General features: G+C 37.1%; 1 protein-coding gene across 1 annotated transcript in view; it reads left to right on the top strand.

Annotated features, from left to right (window-relative positions):
• Positions 1-17,469, top strand: part of DLD (dihydrolipoamide dehydrogenase) — a 28,016-nt gene extending 10,547 nt beyond the window's left edge. Inside the window, exons 5-14 of the mRNA XM_027539650.1 lie at positions 391-460; positions 1,832-1,932; positions 2,239-2,382; positions 2,808-2,909; positions 12,309-12,499; positions 13,139-13,309; positions 13,594-13,783; positions 14,216-14,353; positions 15,354-15,443; positions 15,529-17,469. Coding sequence (XP_027395451.1) covers positions 391-460; positions 1,832-1,932; positions 2,239-2,382; positions 2,808-2,909; positions 12,309-12,499; positions 13,139-13,309; positions 13,594-13,783; positions 14,216-14,353; positions 15,354-15,443; positions 15,529-15,594 — 1,263 coding nt within the window. The 3' untranslated portion in view covers positions 15,595-17,469. The remainder of the gene's footprint in view (positions 1-390; positions 461-1,831; positions 1,933-2,238; positions 2,383-2,807; positions 2,910-12,308; positions 12,500-13,138; positions 13,310-13,593; positions 13,784-14,215; positions 14,354-15,353; positions 15,444-15,528) is intronic.
• The last annotated feature ends 2,960 nt before the right edge of the window (positions 17,470-20,429 follow it).

Genomic DNA, 20,429 nt, shown 5'->3' with positions numbered 1-20,429 from the left:
TTCCTTGTCTCAGAATGCCTAGCCTTTGAGCTAGGCTCTGATGACAGGATCAGATTCCATTTTTTTGGCTTTCCTCTCCAGCGAAACAATTAATAGGCAGTAAATTCTTCTTTTAAGCCCTTTATGTATGACAAATAACTTCCTTTTTAACCTGACATTCTGAAGTTGTATACCTAATCCTTTGCTTTTAAAGAAAGTAAGGTAGTTTTTTCATTCTTGTTTGCTGAACGTTTAAGTTGTTACTGTTTTTCTTACATTAAATATGTAAGAACAGAAACTGAATTGGTGTAGTCCTATATGCTATTTCATGTAGAGACTGTCATTTTGTAAGTGGTTTTTGCATGTATATAGTTTGTGAAATTTGATAATTTAGTCTTTTTTTTCCTTTAGGCTTTATTGAATAACTCTCACTTTTACCATTTGGCCCATGGAAAAGATTTTGCATCTAGAGGAATTGAAAGTATGTATATCTTTCACATTTAGCAATATCGTCACTTGGCTCTTCTGGTTAAGGACTTGTGTCTGATGACAGTGTAACATATGGTTAGTGAGGGAAGAGTAAGACAGATCTTAACGATGTTTCTACTATGACATCTTCTGTTCCTTTGCTAACCTGTGTGTGTGTGAGACAGTGTGTGTGTATGAAGACTCAGTTTTTGTTTCCTTAAAACTTAGAGATCACTAAGAGATCACTAGGGGGGCGCTGGATTCCTTAGTGCAATGGGCAAATAGTGGTGAAGGAAGGAAGGTCTACTTAAGTCGTTGGTAGTGAAAAGAGATGCAAGGAGAGGGGGAAGGAGGTGGCATAGTGGAAATGGACATTTCATAATGTTTTAATTTGGTATGTCCTATCTCCTGTCATTCTTTTTGGACTGTTTTCATTTTGTCCTTTTTCTCCAATTATTGTTGTTTACAGATACATCCAGGAGAATAGTCCTAGGAAAGGTCAAAACACATCTTGTGCTGGGGGAGGCTAATTTGATTTTTATGTCTTTATAGTAGTAGGTTTCTGAAAGCTTGGGCTGTAGTGTAGGCAGATAGGTATAGGAGTGATGTACATACATTAAAGCAAATATTTTAAACTAGATGAAAAGTAGAATCAAAGTTGACCTTCTGTACCTACTAAGGGAAGAAGAGACAGGGTTAACCAGAGATGTGCATTGTAGGCAAAGCTTCTTGTTCTAGCACTGTGACCTTAAGTAGATGACATCTCTTAGGGCCTTTGTTTCCTCATCTCTAATATATGTATTGGTTGCCTGAGCTAATTTCTGACATACTCTTCTTGCTTCTGAAGTTCTTTTGGAATTTGAGTTTCTTTATTATATTGTTGCTTCAGAGTTTTCTTGTGAATTAAATGAGTAAGTAAAATCTAGTTGATTAAACTCTTTTATATTAAACTATATTTGAAGTTTTCAGATGTGATTTTTTACTAGCTTTTGTTTCATGAAATTTAGCATTGTCTTTGGTTTAAAATTTCCAGTGATGTTTTACTTTGTCATTTTTACTTAAATCTCTTTCAGACTTATAATTGTCATAAGGTGTTTAAAGACTGTATTGTCAGAGTGGGGTGTAATGGTTTATTTTGGACTTAATTTTTGCTGAAGGTGGACTTTTTACATTGTGTGATGTGTTCTGTTATTGTCATAGGATGCTGTTGGCCTTTCGTCAGCTATGATTATTGTATCAGTTATTAGATTAAAAAATTTTAATACAGCCTTTTATGCAGTTCTGTATACATTGGGCTGCAATTTTTCAGACCTTGATTAGTGAAAAATATCACATTGCTTCAGGAATTTAGCTATGGACTAAAGATTTATTTAACAAATTACAGTGTCTGAAGTTCGTTTGAATTTGGAGAAGATGATGGAGCAGAAGAGTAATGCAGTAAAAGCTTTAACAGGTGGAATTGCCCACTTATTCAAACAGAATAAGGTTAGTGTGTCTTATGTTCAGATTTTTGCATTATTTTATATACATGCTAAACATTGCTTTATGCTGACAGTGATGCTGTTAGAAATTGGCTGCAGGAGGATATTTAATTTAAAACAGTATGTTAGCCTAAAATAGATTTCCCTGATGCATGTAACAAAATTTTTGCTGTGCCATTTGTAGTGTTACCAAGTAAGGAGGTGTTTTGTATTGGATAACTTACTTAATAGTTTTTTCTTACAAATCACGTTTGTTTACCCAAAAAATTATTTTTAAACTTTGTGAATTTTTAAATATTATTTTATAAAGGTTGTTCATGTAAATGGATATGGAAAGATAACTGGGAAAAATCAGGTCACCGCCACGAAAGCCGATGGCAGCACTCAAGTTATTGATACAAAGAACATTCTTATAGCCACAGGTTCAGAAGTCACTCCTTTTCCTGGAATTACGGTATTTACATGTTTTACAACTGCACAACTTTTCTGCTTAAATATATTTTATGTTCTTTATGAACTTCGAATGAGAGACACCTGACTGAAGTACTATATGTTGACAGTCATTCAGCTTTGGGAATTTGCCTGTCTTTATTCTGCAGTGATCTTGACCAGAAATGGAACACTTTATATTATGATATATTTGAATTCAATATGAGGTTAACGTTGACCATTCTATTTTGAGATGCTACATGATAAACTTTTAAGTGAGCCATTTCTAATGGGTTTTGATAAAATTAAGTCCATGGATAAAAGTCATAAATAGCTCAAAGCAAATAAATGACTTAATATTTTTAGTGATTATACTGAATAAGATCACAGATTATAAGTCAGGTTTTTTCAAGTAATTTTGATTGTCTGTCTCTTTTTTTTTATTAACAGATTGATGAAGATACAATAGTGTCATCTACAGGTGCTTTGTCTTTAAAAAAAGTTCCAGAAAAATTGGTTGTCATTGGTGCAGGAGTAATAGGTGTAGAATTGGTGAGTGATGTTTTTTCTGTCCCTTATTACTTCCGTGGAGTTGGAAAGGACTTAGAGTTCCTCTGATTGTTTGTTTAACATCACAGGCAGATTAGCGTTGAGTTTTGTTTAAATACTATCTAGTAATAGTTTTCAAGATAATCTGTTTAAGTAATCATTACTCATTAGAACATTCTGTTTTGTTTTGTTTCGAAATCTGCTTCCCTGTATCTTCCAGCTTTTGTATTCCCTAGAATTGGACTGATTTTTAAAGATAACTACCAGCCCTTCAGATATTTAAATCTTCCAGCCCTTCAGCAGACAGCTCTCATTCTGAGTGAATTGCATTTCAGATAAAGACATGACTTATATGATGTGGTTCTTTCTTGCATCTTTCTTGCATCTCTGTCCTCATTTTGATCCCTCTAACTCAAGTTTTAGAAATGGCAAATTACTTGACGTTCTCTGAATAATGTGCTGTCTCATACCTTTTGCTTATCTTGTTCTCCATTCTTGTCTATCTGGCAGCTTTTATTTCTGTCCAGTGACCTCTTCCCTCTGTTTTAGGAGTCTTTTCCCAGGGCCGTTTTACCTCTCCTTCTAAAATCACAAATCCAGACATTTTATTCTCTGACCATAAACTCCTTTCCTCTTCCTCAGAGAGCCTATCTAGCTGAAGAATAGCTGAGTTTATCATGTTTTCTAGTCCCTAGGTTCCTCTGTGTCTTTGCTCTGTGCCCTTATCCCGTCTTGACTGCTTTCCAAGCAGCTTAGATTCCATAGTGCGTCACTAACGACTTCCTTACAGGTGTTCTTGAGTCCCTTGCCGCACTGTTCTGTCATATCTGCTTGGCAAAACTCTGGTCCTGGTTGGATTCAGCTTCCTTTTTTTATGTTATACCCAGGATATTGACTACACCAGGAGAAAGACATACACCCTCAACCCGATGGCTGGATTTGGAAGTATTTTTGCCCGGCGTTACACTGTTCTCTTGCCTTGTCTGCTGTGTCTGTGTGTGTGCTTTCTTCCCTGAGACTCAGCCTTTCACCTGTGCTTGGGGGTGCACTGTCTCCTGCTTTCTTGGCGACTTTGTTTTGCGATTTTTATTTTTGTATTTTTTTTAGTCTTTAGCCTCTCCTATTTTTGCTTCCTTCTCATTTACATTTAAACCTGCTTCTCTGAGGGTACCTATGTGCATTCACACATGCTAAGATGCCTTTGTACTTAAAGACATGGACTTCGTACACAAACATAAGCCTTTTTTGATTCTATGTCCTCCTTAAGTTCCTGATTCCCCTCTCACCTTCTCTCCACAGCCAGACTCCTTGGAAGAGATGCCCACACTGTTTCATCAGCTCTCACTTACATCTTCACCCATGGCTTCTCGTGCCGTCAGAGTGCTCTTGATGGGGCGTGTATGGCTTCACTGCTCAATCCAGTAGACTGTTTTCTTCACTGCTTTTTTGGTAGCAAACAGCATTGTTGATTTTCTTGCCTTTGAAACTTTTCCCTTGCCCTCTCTGCAAATAGCACTCTGGATTTTCCATCTACCCTTTGGGCTGACTTTTCTTTGTTCCTGTTCTCAGCCTTCACTTTAATTGTTACTATTACTCTAGATTCTGTCTCAAGGTTCTCTCCTAGATTCTTTTTGTCTTTTCAGAGAATATTCTGTTCACTCTTAACCAGTTACCTGAAGACTCATAAATATATGTGCAGTTAATCCTTTCTCCTTACCTCTGAGCTTTTGTATGTGAATGCTTACAGTATCTTTATTTGTAGGCCTCACAGGCACTCAGTGAATGTGTAACTTAACCTGTCTTTCCCTCCTTCACTTACCAAAATACAGAGCAAAACCTGTTTATTTTCTAACATTTCCCACCTCAGTGAGTGGTACTGCCATCTGTCTAGAGGCCTAAATAAGACGTTTGGGAACTGTAAGTGACCTCTCTGTGGGTTCTAATGTGATACTACCTGTTAGGTAACTCATGAATATATCCTCTGTTAGGATAAGTACAAACTCTTAAATATTGTTTGTACTGGCTCAAGTCTCCAGCTTCATTTCTAAGCCCTCTCCCTCTCAAACTATGTTCAGGATATATTGAAATAGCAGTTCCTGAACAAGCTGCATTTTGTATTTTATCTTTAGTCAGGCCTTCCTCCTGTTTGGAACATTTCATCCCTCTGTGAGTTTCTGTGCTTTATGAGCCCTTCCCCGCCTACCATGGATGTCCTTAGGTACTCTTGCCGAGTGTTCCATTGCACCCTGTCCTTGTTCTAGCATTTATCTTACTTTCTTGATACTATTTGTTCACTTGTCTCTCTTTCATTAAATCATAATCTCCATGAGGCTAGAGGTGCCGGCTATTTCATTTACTGTGTGTCTTTAGTATCTAGCATAGTGGCTGATATATAATATGTACTCATATATTAGCTTTTGTTATTGTTGCTTAATAAACTTTTGTTGGTATAATAAATATTTTTCAAATGTCAGCTTGGAAGTTACCTTTTTAGTGGAGACTTCTGGGGGCTTCCCTGGTGGCTCAGACGATAAAGCGTCTGTCTGCAATGCAGGAGACCCAGGTTCGATCCCTGGGTTGGGAAGATCTCCTGGAGAGGGAAATGGCAGCCCACTCCAGTATTCTTGCCTGGAAAATCCCATGGACAGCGCCGCCGTCCACGTGGTCGCAAAGAGTCAGACATGACTGAGCGACTTCACTTCACTTTCTGTTTAAGAAAACTCAGGTCCTTCCTTCTTTGAGTCTAGTGTAATGTGTCTACATGTTTTCATCATCTACTGATAATAGTATATATTGCATTTATTTGTTTACGTCTTTCTTTTTTATAGGATCATAAGCTCCTGAAAGGCAGAGACTGAGTTTTAGTCATATTTAAATCTCCATTGCTTTTGTTAATGACTCTTACTTAGGTTTTTTAGATAACAGATCCATTATTTCATTGTCATCCTTTTGATCCAGTCCAGTTTGTCATTTTTAAATGATGTTCCAAACTAAGCAAAATAGTCTGGGTTTTGGTGAGAATGTTTTTTAGTCTTCTGATATGCATAATATGCTTCTTTGTGTAACCCTTGAAGATCAGTTTTTTGATATTTGTTCATTTGTTTTTAGCACATATTGAGATTGTGGTCAGATGAAAACCTCACATCTTTTGCTTGAGCAATTCTGATTTTTTTTTAAAACCTAAATAAAGGACTTTGAACCTTATCCTTGCTTTTAATTTAGTATTGTTCACTTGCACCCAGTATTTCCAGCCTAGTTCTTTGTCTTGATTCTGTCACTTTTACATTTAACTGTTATTTCTTGCTTTGTCTTGTTCATAAGTTGGGGAAGTATGTTAACTAAGGCGTGTGGTCCATCATCTGATCTTATCTGCAATTGGTTAATCAAGCATTCTCTAGTGTTATTCAGGTTGTCAATGCAAAGTATTAAAAGCCATCTGATACTACAGTCTTTTTTTTTGGTTTTAAAAGGCTTTTAAATTAAATTTTTTTTTTTGCCATACCACACAGCATGTGGATCTTAAGATACCTGATCAGGGATCAGACTTACTCCCCCTTGCATGGAAGAGCAAGAATCTTGGATGACTGCCAGGGAGGCCCTGATACTGCAGCCTTTTACCAGTTATGAACATAACTGGTTACCTTTCTGATACCAAAATATACTGCATTAACCAGCCCAGAAGAACTTTCAGAAATAAAATTTGGGTAGCTTACATGACCTGTTTGAAACACTTATGGTAGTGTCTAATGGTTGTCAAACTGGCTATTTATAAATCTCTACTTTCTAGTATTTAACAGGGATTGACTTCTGTTCCACATTTCAGAATCTATTCTTTTTCAGTTTTTATTTTTGTTTAAAAATGTTTTTATATTGGGGTATAGTTGATTAACAGTGTTATTTTCAGGTGTACAACAAAGTGATTCAGTTATTGCATATACATGTATCTTTTCTTTTTCAAGTTCTTTTCCCATTTAGGTTGTTATATAATATTGAGCAGAGTTCCCTGTGCTATATAGACCATCCTTGTTGGCTATCTATTTTGTTTTCTTTAAAAACATTTTTTTAAATTAGTTAATTTATTTTCATTGGAGGATAATTACTTTACAATATTGTGATGGTTTTTGCCATACATCAACATGAATTGGCCACAGGTGTGTATGTGTGCTGGTCCAGCACCCCCCTCTGCCCCGCCCCGCCCTGCCCTATCCCTCTGGGTTGTCCCAGAGCACTGGCTTTTGGTGCCCTGCTTCATGCATTGGACTTGCACTGGTCATCTATTTCACATATGGTAATGTACATATTTCAGTGCTATTCTCTCAGATTATCCCACCCTCACCTGCCTCTTGAGAAACCTGTATGCAGGTCAGGAAGCAACAGTTAGAACTGGACATGGAACAACAGACTGGTTCCAAATAGGAAAAGGAGTCCATCAAGGCTGTATATTGTCACCCTGCTTATTTAACTTATATGCAGAGTGCATCATGAGAAACGCTGGGCTGGAAGAAGCACAAGCTGGAATCAAGATTTCTGGGAGAAATATCAATAACCTCAGATGTGCAGATGACACCACCCTTATGGCAGAAAGTGAAGAGGAACTAAAGAGCCTCTTGATGAAAGTGAAAGAGGAGAGTAAAAAAGTTGGCTTAAAGCTCAACATTCAGAAAACGAAGATCATGGCATCCAGTCCCATCACTTCATGGCAGATGGAAACAGTGACAGATTTTATTTTTGGGGGGCTCCAAATCACTGCAGATGTTGATTGCAACCATGAAATGAAAAGACGCTTGCTCCTTGGAAAGAAAGTTATGACCAACCTGGACAGCATGTTAAAAAGCAGAAACATTATTTTGCCAGCAAAGGTCCATCTAGTCAAGGCTGTGGTTTTTCCAGTAGTCATGTATGGATGTGAGAGTTGGACTATAAAGAAAGCTGAGTGCCGAAGAATTGATGCTTTTGAACTGTGGTGTTGGAGAAGACTCTTGAGAGTACCTTGGACTGTAAGGAGATCCAATGAATCCATCCTAAAGGACACCAGTCCTGGGTGTTCATTGGAGGGACTGACGTTGAAGCTGAAACTCCAGTACTTTGGCCACCTGATGCGAAGAGCTGACTCATTTGAAAAGACCCTGATGCTGGGAGGGATTGAGGGTAGGAGGAGAAGGGGACGACAGCGGATGAGATGGCTGGATGGCATCACTGACTCGATGGACGTGAGTCTGGGTGAACTCCGGGAGTTGGTGATGGACAGGGAGGCCTGGCGTGCTGCAGTTCATGGGGTCGCAAAGAGTCAGATATGACTGAGCGACTGAACTGACTGACTGACACCTCTCACTGAGTTCAAAAAGTCTGTTCTTTATATCTGTGTCTCCTATGCTGCCCTGCATTTAGGATCATCGGCACTGTCTTTCTAAATTCCATATGTATGCATTCATATACAGTATTTGTCTTTCTCTTTCTGACTTATTCACTGGCTATCCATTATAAATACAGTAGTGTGTATATATCAGTCCCAAACTTCATAACTATCCCTCTTGCCCACCCTTCCACTCTGGTAACGTAATCAAACCCCACTGGCCTTCAAAGCCAGATTCTCTGGGAACTCCTCCCCATTCCCATCCCTCAGGCTGGAAAGGCTTACATGGGGCTCAGAAGTATCTCAGAAGTTATCCTGTGGGATAACTTCCATGGTATAATTGTTCTCAGATTTGTGAGTGGCCCACCCAACTGGTTTGTGATTTAATTTTATCGCAGTTGTGCCTCTCCTGCTGTTCTTTGTGGCTTCTTTTTTATCTTTGGATGTAGGGTGTCATTTTGGAAGGTTCCAGAGTTTGGTTTTTTCTGTCAGTGGTTGTTCAGCAGTTAGATGTGTTTTTGTAAGGAGTGAACTCATATCCTTCTCCACCATCTTGAGCTAATCTCCAGGAATGTTCTTTTTTAGAATCTATTCTTTCCCACCTCTTGACAGTGCTCTTAGGCTAATTAAGTTCCCAAAGTTCACTGTCTGTTACCCAAACTCTGTGGTCTGTCTAATTTATTCGATTTGGGAATTAATTCATCCAAAACAATTGGTTTTTATTTGGGGCTTCACTTCTATTTTAATGCTATTTCTTCTGTTCACGCCACATTGAAAATTGTTGTCACTGATGGATAAAACAAACAAACATAAAGGAATCATATAGCTTTACTTCCTTTTAATCAGCATAATAATAGCCCAAGGCAATGACTCTGTTTCTTCCATCTCTGCACTTTTGCATTAGATTTTTTGCAAGCTTCAAGTCATTTAAACATCTTGACACAATGTTTTAGGTGTCTGTTACTATATTAAAATAATTTTTACATGTCATTTTAAAAATTTAGGTTTATGGAGAACTTACTGTGTCGACATACGTATCTATTTTCTCATAAAGATTATTCATATGACTTATTTTTTACAGTTCATTTTCTTTCTTCCATTACAGTTTAATGTAGTGCTTTCAAATCAGACAGATTTAAAATGGAATCTTAGCTTTGTCTCTTAATGACTTTATGTTTTTGTTAAATTCATTACCCTCTCTGAACTAATCCATTATAAAAACGAGGATAAGAATAATTACCTTATAAGATTTTGTTGAGATTTAATACGGTTAATACATTTAAGGCACCATAGTGCCTTGCATTTAATAAGCTCTGAATAAATGGTAGATATTACTGGAGTTTTCCTATCTAAGGATTTTGAAATCAGCTTTCCTAAAGAATATGGCACTTGTCTAGCTTTGCTTACTGTTCTCTCAAGATGGTGCTGCTGCTTATCATTTCTACTCTTAACTGTTTCTTACTATTCTGATTTAGATTCAGAGGAGTGATTCCTTTTTTTGTAGTGAGCTATAACTTACATATCATGTAATGATTGTAGTGTACAGTTCAGTGATTTTTAGTGTATTTACAGAGCTATGCATCTGTCATCAGTATCTCAATTCCAGAACATTTTCATCACTCCAGAAAGAAGTGAAAGTTGCTTAGTCGTTTCCGACTTACCGTGATCCCATGGACTGTAGTCTGCCAGGCTTCTCTGTCCATGGAATTCTCCAGGCAGGTATACTGGAGTGGGTTGCCATTCCATTCTCCAGGGAATCTTTCCACCCAGGGATTGAACCTGGGTCTCCCTTACTGCAGACAGATTCTTTACCATCTGAGCCGCCAGTCATTCTATATTTCTCCATTTTCCCAGTCCTTGGAAAACACTAATCTGCTTCTTATGTCTATTGCCTATTCTGAACATTTCATATAAATGGAATTCGTGCAATATGTGGCATTTTGTGTCTGGCTTATTTCAGTTAGCATAATGTTCTCAACATTTAGGTATACCTTATTTCACTTTATGGCCAAATAATTTTCCATTCAGTGAATTTTAAAAATGTGCTGTATCCATTCTTTAGTTATGAACATTTGGGTTGTTTTCACTTGAGGACTAACATGAATAATGCTACTATGAACATTTTTGTACAAGTTTTTGTTTGGACATCTGTTTTCATTTCTCTTGAGTATATACCTAGGAGTAATTCTGTGTTTAACCTTTCAAGGAACTCTGTTCTCCAAAAGGGCTGCATCATTTTATAACTCCCTCCCCAAGCACTGTAAGTTTCAGTTCCATTTGCTCACCAGTAGCTGGTATTGTTGGTTTTTTTGATTTGAGCTTTTCTGGTGGGTGTGCAGTAGTATCTCATTGTGGTTTTAATTTGCATTTCTCTAGTGTTGCAGTGTTAAGCATATTTTTATGTGCTTTTTGCCATCTCTATGTCCTTGAAGTATTTGTTTAAATGTTTTGTATGTTTTTTTCTTGGGTCCATTTGTTTTGTTACTGAGTTTTGAGAGTTCTGCATAGAATCTTTATCAAATAGTTTTTTTGTAAACATTTCTTTATCAAATAGTTTTGCAAATATTTTTTTTTATCAAGTAGTTGTTTTGCAAACATTCATCAAATAGTTGTTTTGCAAACATTTCTTCCTAGCCTGTGGTTTCTCTTTTTTGTGTTCATAATACTGTCTTGTGAAGAGAAGTTTTTAATTTTGATGAAGTCTAATTTACTTTTTTTCTTTTATGGATTGTACTTTGGTGTTATAGCTAAGAAGTCTTTGCCTAATTCAGTGTCACAATGATTCTCTCCTGTTTTCTTCTAAAAGTTTTACCGTCTTGGATTTTACATTTAGGTCCATAATTTCGAGTTATTTTTTGTGTATGTTTGTTATTGAATTTTTAGTGTCACTGTATTGCCTCTAGTTAACTCAGCTCTCACCCCCAAAATTCATGAAATACAAAAAATAAATACATGAACTTTATTCAGTTGCTAAAATCTTACAATGAATTTTAAATTATTAGGTGATTTTAATGTAAGTTCTTGCAAAGGATATATTCATAGCTTTTCATAGTTTGTTTAATGCTGTAAAATTATCTTCCTATTGCCAATTTGACATATAAGTATTCACAAGTTATAATTGTTAAAATGTTGTTAAAATAAAATGTCAGCGTTTCGTTTAAATTATAATTTGAATGAAAAAAGTAAATGTTCATCTTGAGAAGATAAAATATGAAGCTAGATTAATACTTTGCAAGCATCAGTAATTAGCAAAAAGAGGTACTTCTTTCCCCTCAAAGCCTTCCTTTTCACAGTCTTGCCTGTTTCTGAAGCAGTTACCAGTGTATTTCATCCTTCTCCAAGTCTTTGTGCAGTTGTCGCTCCCCACGAGGGCTTCCCCTTGACCACATATTTAAAATTGCAGTCCTTCTCATTGCAGTAGTCCTGGTTCTACTTCACCTTTATTTTTCTCATTACACTTTACTGTCCTCTGCATAAATTCAACTTATTTGTCTTCTCTATCAGAATTTAAGGTCTCTGAGGGCAGGGTTTTGTTCACTGATGTATACCTACCATCTAAATGGTGCCTAGCATATAGTAGGTGTTCAGTAAATGCTGAATGAATAAATGTATGAAGTTATATATGTTTGTCTGGAGAAGGCAATGGCACCCCACTCCAGTACTCTTGCCTGGAAAATCCCGTGGACGGAGGAGCCTGGTAGGCTGCAGTCCATGGGGTCGCTAAGAGTCAGACACGACTGAGCGACTTCACTTTCACTTTTCACTTTCATGCATTGGAGAGGGAAATGGCAACCCACTCCAGTGTTCTTGCCTGGAGAATCCCAGGGACGGGGGAGCCTGGTGGGCTGCCGTCTATGGGGTCACACAGAGTCAGACACGACTGAAGTGAGTTAGCATTAGCATACATGTTTGTCACAGTGTTAATTTTAAACCTCAGAGTTTCTAATAGGAACATAGTAACCTAGGAAAATACCTTACAATAAACTGTTTAAGATGATTTTTTAAACATTTGCTATCAAAGCCTTTATTTTCATGATTATTGTTTGCAGGGCTCAGTTTGGCAAAGGCTTGGTGCAGATGTGACAGCAGTTGAGTTTTTGGGTCATGTTGGTGGTGTTGGAATTGATATGGAAATATCTAAAAACTTTCAACGTATCCTTCAAAAACAAGGATTTAAATTTAAATTAAACACAAAAGTTACTGGTGCTACTAAGAAATCAGATGGAAAAATTGATGTTTCGTAAGTATGCCACATTTGTTTTTGATATGGTATCCTTCTGTGTGTTTCTTTAAGAAAAACATTTAGCTTTAAGAATCAGATTTTTTATAACTTAGTACCACTTTATTGTGTAGTGTAGCTCAGTATTGCTTATCCAGTCAGCCCTCTGAAATTCATGATTGCATTGATGATAGAAAAACTAACCCAGTGTTCTCATTTGTTATGTACTTTTTCATAGTATACATTCAGAACAATTTAAACTCTCAACATTCAGTAAAATCATTATTTTTAGACAGATGCATGGGGAAATCAGTAAGATTATTGATTAGATTGCTTACTATGTGCCTGGTATTCTACTTATTCAACACTGAAGTAACTTGGCTAATGTCTCACAGCTGGTGGGGGCAGAAGCACTACTTGAGCTTGGATCTGTGTTCTTAAACCATGTTAATTACAGCCTTTTGTTGTGAGGTTCAAATGATAGACCTCTAGAGGATATGTACATTTTTCATTGCCTGACCCTGTTTATGTTTTATTTATGATTAAAATAGACTGTCAGAAGTGTCATTAATACTTGAGTAATGTCTGGTCTTAAGTTTCCAATATCTGTCAGCTATTCATGTAGATGTGTTTTACAATTATATGCTGCTTACTACCTAGTATTGAGGCTGCTTCTGGTGGTAAAGCTGAAGTTATCACTTGTGATGTACTGCTGGTTTGCATCGGCCGACGACCCTTTACTCAGAATTTGGGACTAGAAGAGCTTGGAATTGAGCTGGATACTAGAGGTAGAATTCCAGTGAATACCAGATTCCAAACTAAAATTCCAAAGTAAGTTGCATACCTACCTGCATTTTCAATAATTTTAAATAAACACTTTTCATGCCTTAAAAATGCATTGGCTTTGGGGTAGAATAGTAAAATTATAACCTGTAAAAGAAAAATAATTAATTGAATTTTTGATTATGCAGTGTAGAACTTGAACTTGGAAGAGCTGTATTTGATTTATATTTCGGTGATTTACTAACTGGAAGCTCATAGTTCTTGACTCTGGCATAACAGCAGATGAGTGTCTGATTTCAGAAGTTCGCTGTTTCTGTTGATCTCTCTTGCAGTATCTATGCAATTGGTGATGTGGTTGCTGGGCCAATGCTGGCTCACAAAGCAGAGGATGAAGGCATTATCTGTGTTGAAGGGATGGCTGGTGGCGCTGTACACATTGACTACAACTGTGTACCATCAGTGATTTACACACACCCTGAAGTTGCTTGGGTTGGCAAATCAGAAGAGCAGTTGAAAGAGGAGGTAATTCTGAATGAGGGTGGTTTTATTCTTAACGTGTGATTTGACCTATTGACCATGGTGGTTAAGAACCCTGTCATTATTGCATTAATGCATTTTAATAACTATGTAGAACATTATAGGTAAGTTTGAATAATTTTTTACTTTATTAGTATCATAAAGGAGAGAGTATTTGCTTGCCTGTATTTAAAAATTAGTAATTCTAGAGGTCTTACATTTGACTTTGAAGTATATCCAGGTGGGCTGACACTTGAATTTACTTGATGTTTGTTTCCAAAATATTTTTCTGTGATAAACCTTTTGGTCTTTCTTTCTATATGCTTTGTGAAGAACTGCCTTCTTGGGATTTAGTTCTTATAAATGGTAGATGATTTCAGCAAATGGAAATGAATTTTTTGAGAATTTATGTAAGCTCTCAATTTCTGTCTCTCACAGGGTATTGAATACAAAGTTGGGAAATTCCCATTTGCTGCTAACAGCAGAGCTAAGACAAACGCTGACACAGATGGCATGGTGAAGATTCTCGGGCAGAAATCAACAGACAGAGTATTGGGAGCACATATTCTAGGACCAGTGAGTATTGTAAAGCCAGAAATCCCATTAGGATTTCTGGAAAACATTGCTGTTTAGTACATTAATTTAAAACCACCTAGTGGTTACATTCTGAGGTTATTATTTACTAGCAGAAGTTTGAACATAGCCTCTTTATGGATTGTTTCTAGCACTGACAGTCTTGCCTATCATATCCTCTGTTTTCCATGCCGCAACTAAGTTTTCCCTTTAAAACACAAACCAGGCCATTTGCCTGCTTAAAACTCTCTGGTGGTCCTTTCCACTTCAGACTTACACCCAAGGCTCCACTGAATTTTGGTCCTGACTATCTTTCTGACATCATCTCTTTCCAATCATTCTCTTTGCTCATTAATTCCCTGTCTCATGGGCCTTCTCTCAGTTTTTTTCTTTGTATTTTTCTGATAGGTAAGAAGTTGGTTTATTTAGAGAGAAACATACTCCACAGAGTGTGGGCCATCTCAGAAAGTGAGAGCACCTTCTCACAATTTCTTAATAGGCCAAAACTTGTCCCATTTTAAAACCTTTGTGCTTATAGACCGTTTAGAATCCTGTCTCTCCAGATCTTTGTATGACTGGCTTATTTAGCTTGGTTCAAATGTTACCTTCTAAGAGAAGCCTTTCCTACCACTGCATTTGAAGTATGCCCTCCCCTAGGTATCTGATGTATCAGTGATGATAATAGAACATTTGAGTGCTTACTCTGCAAGTTTTTCCTAAATACATGCATTAACTTGGGTTTTCAGGGCTCTGTGCAGTAGGTGTTGTTCATCCCATTTTTAAGGTGAGTAAAATGGAATGAAGCACAGTCAGTAATTGAGGTAGTTAGTGGTAAGATTGGAATGCAGGCCATTTTTCTTCAGAGCCCAAGCTCTTCTGTGCTACTTTTTTCTGTTAGGATTTTTCCAACTGGAGGCAGTTTAGAACTATTCTAATCTGTCCTATGAGATGATAGTTGTTTTGCCATAGAAACAGAATTACTTCTTGATTTATTATTTTAAAGGGTGCTGGTGAAATGGTAAATGAAGCTGCACTTGCACTGGAGTATGGCGCATCCTGTGAAGACATAGCTCGAGTCTGTCATGCCCATCCGGTAACAACACACAATTAATGGCTACCTACATTTTCTTCTGACCCACAAATACTTGGTTTTTAATTCTAAATTTCTTCCCTTTCAGACCTTATCAGAAGCTTTTAGAGAAGCAAACTTGGCTGCATCATTTGGCAAATCAATCAACTTTTAAATTAGAAGATTATATTTTTCTGCAATTTCCTGGGGACTTTTGTAGAGGTCACATTTCTGAACAGGAAATGCTCACAGCTGCAAAAATTTCTAGGACTGAATTAGGAAACTTTTGGAAGGTATTTAATAGGTTTGGACAGAATTGAATAATCTCTTATCTATATTTTAAATAAATTTAATATTGTTTCACTGCATTAATATCTGCAGGAAAAAAGCTACTTATAGTAGCTTCCTGGAAAATTTTCTTCAACCCATATTTTCATGCTGTTTATGAAGGGTTCATTGTCACTGAATTTATGTTAAGTAGCTGTTATCTCTGATACAGGATTTACTTACATGGATGCAACTAGAGTATGGTATGTGAACAGCTCTGTTTGAACCAAGGTGATCAGGTTATTTGAAACTTGGTTTTCACATTGGAAACAGTCATTAGAAGAAGTTGGAAACATGTATAAACTGATGTAAATAAAAAATGATGATCTCAGTTATTTTAATCCCCAATGTCTTGGTGGTTAGAGGTAAAATTTTTGTTTAGATTTTTAAGGTTCTGTTGAGGTCTAAAGTATAGTTATACAGTTAACCAAAGTAAGGCAGTGTATATACAAAAATCAAGTATCAGATGGAGAAGCAATGTATTACAGTGGAAAATGAAGACACAGAAATAAATATGTCTTAAATATTCATTTACTGGTTATTCTGAGTGGATGTCAAGATGGTCCTAGTTTTTTTTGACTACCTCTAATGTATATTTTTGTTACTGTTTATTATTGCTTTTATAGACCAGGATGTATCTTTTCTTTCCACATTGTAGGACAATACTAAGGTATTTAAAAGGTCATCATCCTTTCATCTGTTTTAGCAATACCTACTAAATGTTTACCATTTATTTTTGGAGAAGCAACCTAAGGGAATCTTTAATCGTCTTTCTTTTCCTAAGTGGATTTCCAGTTTATCCTGTCTGGGTAAAATTGACTTTTTCTTTAAAGAATAATATTTATTGATAAATATTTAAAATGACTGTTTCTTAAATAAGTGTTAAATACTAAAGAGACTTTTGCATAAGTCATTCACATTTATTTGTCAAATTGCAGTGCACTTGATGGCAATTTAAAGGAACATATATTAAGGAAAGTTTGGAGAATATAGTTTATAAGCAGAAGGCTATGCAGAATAAGATATCAGTTGATCGGAGATTAAAGGAAAATGTTTAGTAACCTTCAGGTTTTAATTTATTTACATATAAGTCCATTTTCCTTTTTTTTCCACATGTCCAGTGGTCTTGAATTGTATTACAGTCCTTATAAATCAATACATTCTAAAGACTGGATTCTGTTACCTCTGGAAAATATTGAATTTTTTAGTGAGCAGTTAACTTGATTTGAATGCCAAACTCTTGTTGTCTTTATGTGTGTGGGATGGAGGGGAACGCAGCTGAAATCTCTACTCAATTGTTTTAGCTTCACTTGGGCTGAAGTTTGTACCATGCACGTGTAGTGCACAGGTAAGTCAGAGACTGGACAAGGAATGTGCAGAATTTATTAGACCTGTCTTTTCTGGGGTTCTTCCCCTCATTTCATTTGCTGTTGTTTTCCCCAAACTCTGTCCTCTGATTCCTTAACCAGTAAAACTTGGCTTCTGCTCAAGTTGCCACTTCCTGGGATTTGCCCTCAAGTGAAAAGCTATTAAAAATGAGAATTCCACCCAGTGCTGTTGTTTGAGTGGTACTCTCCCTCCCCACCCCCACCTACTTCTGATTGTTGTCCAGTAACCTTACTTTTTTTAAAATTCAGAGTTTTCAGTTAATCTATAGGAGTGTTGGTCTGAATGTGCTATTCCCTGTTATTGGTAATAAACTGAATCTTTTTAAAATCTGAAATCCCAATATCCTGTGAAGTGCTAATTTATTTAAACTTAAAATGTGTCCTCTACTCTAGGTAGAAAGATCTGATTAAAGAATAGTGAAATATAATTTAATATGGACTACTAGCAGTAGAGACACAAAATAATAGTTAAATGCAACTTTAAAGGTTCTCATTCAGTATGAGAGTGAAAATATATCTGGGAATGAAGTCCTGTATAAAACAAATTTTAAGTGTTCACTTGTTATGTACTAAGTTCTAAGTATTCTCTTGACTTGTGACGATGGGGCTGTTAGTTGCCCAGTTCATTGAGCTGATTAAAATTAGTAATTTCAATGAAAAAGAGTAATTTCAAAGTGAGATTTTTAGTTGTTTGGCTGAAAAGGAATGAGGAGTAGTGAAGGTTTCTACTTCTACTTAATTGTAAGTAAAATACTTATAATCAAGGGGGAAAAAGATTTAGATGCTCTAGCAGATGAGGAGGCACAACCACTTTGTTAGTTATTAGGATTTCTACCTAAATAAGAGTGACAAATAAATGCTTGGAACCAGAAGAAAGTTGCCTTATTGTCGAATTTACAGCTGTTTACATAACCGTAACTTTTGTTTGGGCCCAGCTTCAAATGCAGCTGTGTTAGATGTGTGGGTGGTTGTTAAGTGGAATACAGAATAGCCTTGCTCTAAGGAGAAGGTGTGAAAAAGTCACTTAGGGCCTGGCCTGTTTCCAGCTAACTCAGCTATGAAGTTGACAAAGCCTTGACAGTTATGGTCCATGTATCTTCTTTGTCCTGTGGAATAAGTGATTGTTACCAGATTGTGAAATTAAATAAAATACAATGTAAGATCTGAGAAATGACAGCATCCTTCTGTACTTTTGTAGACCTGCCCCCTTGGCATAAGCAGTGTCCCTAAACGTTGGCTCAGTTTAAACATTCCCCTCAGCAACCCTAGCCCTGTTGTAGGTGACAGCCCTCTGGTTTTTAAAAATTTTATTGGAGTCTAGTTGATTTACAATTTGTATTAATTTCTTCAGTACAGCAAAGTGACTCAGTTATACCTATATATATTTTCCATTATGACTTGTCAGAGGATCGTGAGTATAGTTCCCTCTGCTATACAGTCGGACTTTGTTTATCCATGCCATATATAATATGCCTTTGCTAATCTCAAATTCCCATTCCTTTCCTCCCTACGCCCCCTCTGCTGTGGCAACCATAAGTCTCTTCTTTATCTCTGAGTCTGTTTCATATATATGCTGATTTGTATCCTATTTTAGATTCCACAGGTAAGTGGTGGTGGTGTTGAGCTGCTAAGACATGTCTGACTTTTTGCTATACCGTACATTGAAGCACCCCAGGCTCCTCTGTCTTCCAGTCTCTTGGACTTTGCTCAGATTCATGTCCAGTGGGTCCGTGATGCTATCTAACCATCTCATCCTATGTAAATGGTAGTCATATGGTATTTGTTTCTCTTTCTAACCTATTTCACTTAGTATGATAATCTCTAGATCCATCTGTATTACTGCAAATGGCATTATTTCATTTTAGCCATTTTATTTGTGTGTATGGTGTGAGGCTGTGTTCTAACTTCATTGGTTTATATGTGGCTGTCCCAACACCACTTGCTGAAGAGACTGTCTTTTTCTCATTGTATATCCTTGCCTCCTTTGTTGAAAGTTGATGGTAGGTGTGTGGGTGTATTTCTGGACTCTCTTCTGTTCCATTGATCCATGTCTTTTTGTACCAATGCCATTATCTTTTTGACTACTGTCGTAGTGTCTTTGTAGCATTGTTTGAAGTCTGGGAGTGTTACAGCTCCAGATTTTTTTTTTTCCTCAGGATTGCTTTAGCAATTCTGGGTCTTTTATGGTTCCATACAAATTTTAGGGTTTGTTCTAGTTCTGTGAAAAATGTCATGGGTACTTGATCAGTTCAGTCGCTCAGTTGTGTCCAACTCTTTGTGATCCCATGGACTGCAGCATGCCAGGCCTTCCTGTCCATCACCAACTCCCAGATTTTACTCAAACTCATGTCCATTGAGTCGGTGATGCCATCCAGCCATCTCATCCTGTTGTCCCCTTCTCCTCCCGCCTTCGATCTTTGCCAGCATCAGGGTCTTTTCAAATAAGTCACTTCTTCGCATCAGGTGGCCAAAGTATTGGAGTTTCAGCATCAGTCCTTCTGATGGATATTCAGGACTGATCTCTTTTAGGATGGACTGGCTCTCCTTGCAGTCCAAGGGACTCTAAAGAGTCTTATCCAACACCACAGTTCAAAAGCATCAATTCTTTGGCTTATATATTCCAACTCTCACATCCATTCATGACTACTGGAAAAACCATAGCTTTGACTTTGGCAGAGTAATGTCTCTGCTTTTTAATATTCTGTCTAGGTTGGTCATAACTTTTCTTCCAAGGAGCAAGCACCTTTTAATTTCATGGTTGCATTTACCATCTGCAGTGATTTGGAGCCCCCCAAAAATAAAGTCTGTCACTGTTTCCACTGTTTCCCCATCTATTTGCCATGTGATGGGACTGGCCAGATGCCATGATCTGAGTTTTCTGCATGTTGAGTTTTAACTAAGTCAACTTTTTCACTCTTCTCTTTCACTTTCATCAAGAGGCTCTTTAGTTCCTCTTCACTTTGTGCCATAAGGGTGGTATCATCTGCATATCTGAAGTTATTGATATTTCTCCTGGCAACCTTGATTCCAGCTTGTGCTTCGTCCAGCCCAGCGTTTCACATGATGTACTCTGCATATAAGTTAAATAAGTACGGTGAGAATATGCAACCTTGATGTACTCCTTTCCCAATTTGGAACCAGTCTATTGTTCCATGTTCAGGTCTAACTGTTGCTTCTTGACCTGCATACAGATTTCTCAGGAGGCAGGTCAGGTGGTCTGGGATTCCCATCTCTTTCAGAATTTTCCACAGTTTATTGTGATCCACACAGTCAAAGGCATAGTCAGTGAAGCAGA

The sequence above is a fragment of the Bos indicus x Bos taurus genome, chromosome 4 (assembly GCF_003369695.1).
Source record: "Bos indicus x Bos taurus breed Angus x Brahman F1 hybrid chromosome 4, Bos_hybrid_MaternalHap_v2.0, whole genome shotgun sequence".
Taxonomy (NCBI): Eukaryota; Metazoa; Chordata; class Mammalia; order Artiodactyla; family Bovidae; genus Bos; species Bos indicus x Bos taurus.
Note: the sequence above shows the minus strand (reverse complement) of the source record. Positions and strands in the feature narration are given on the sequence as shown.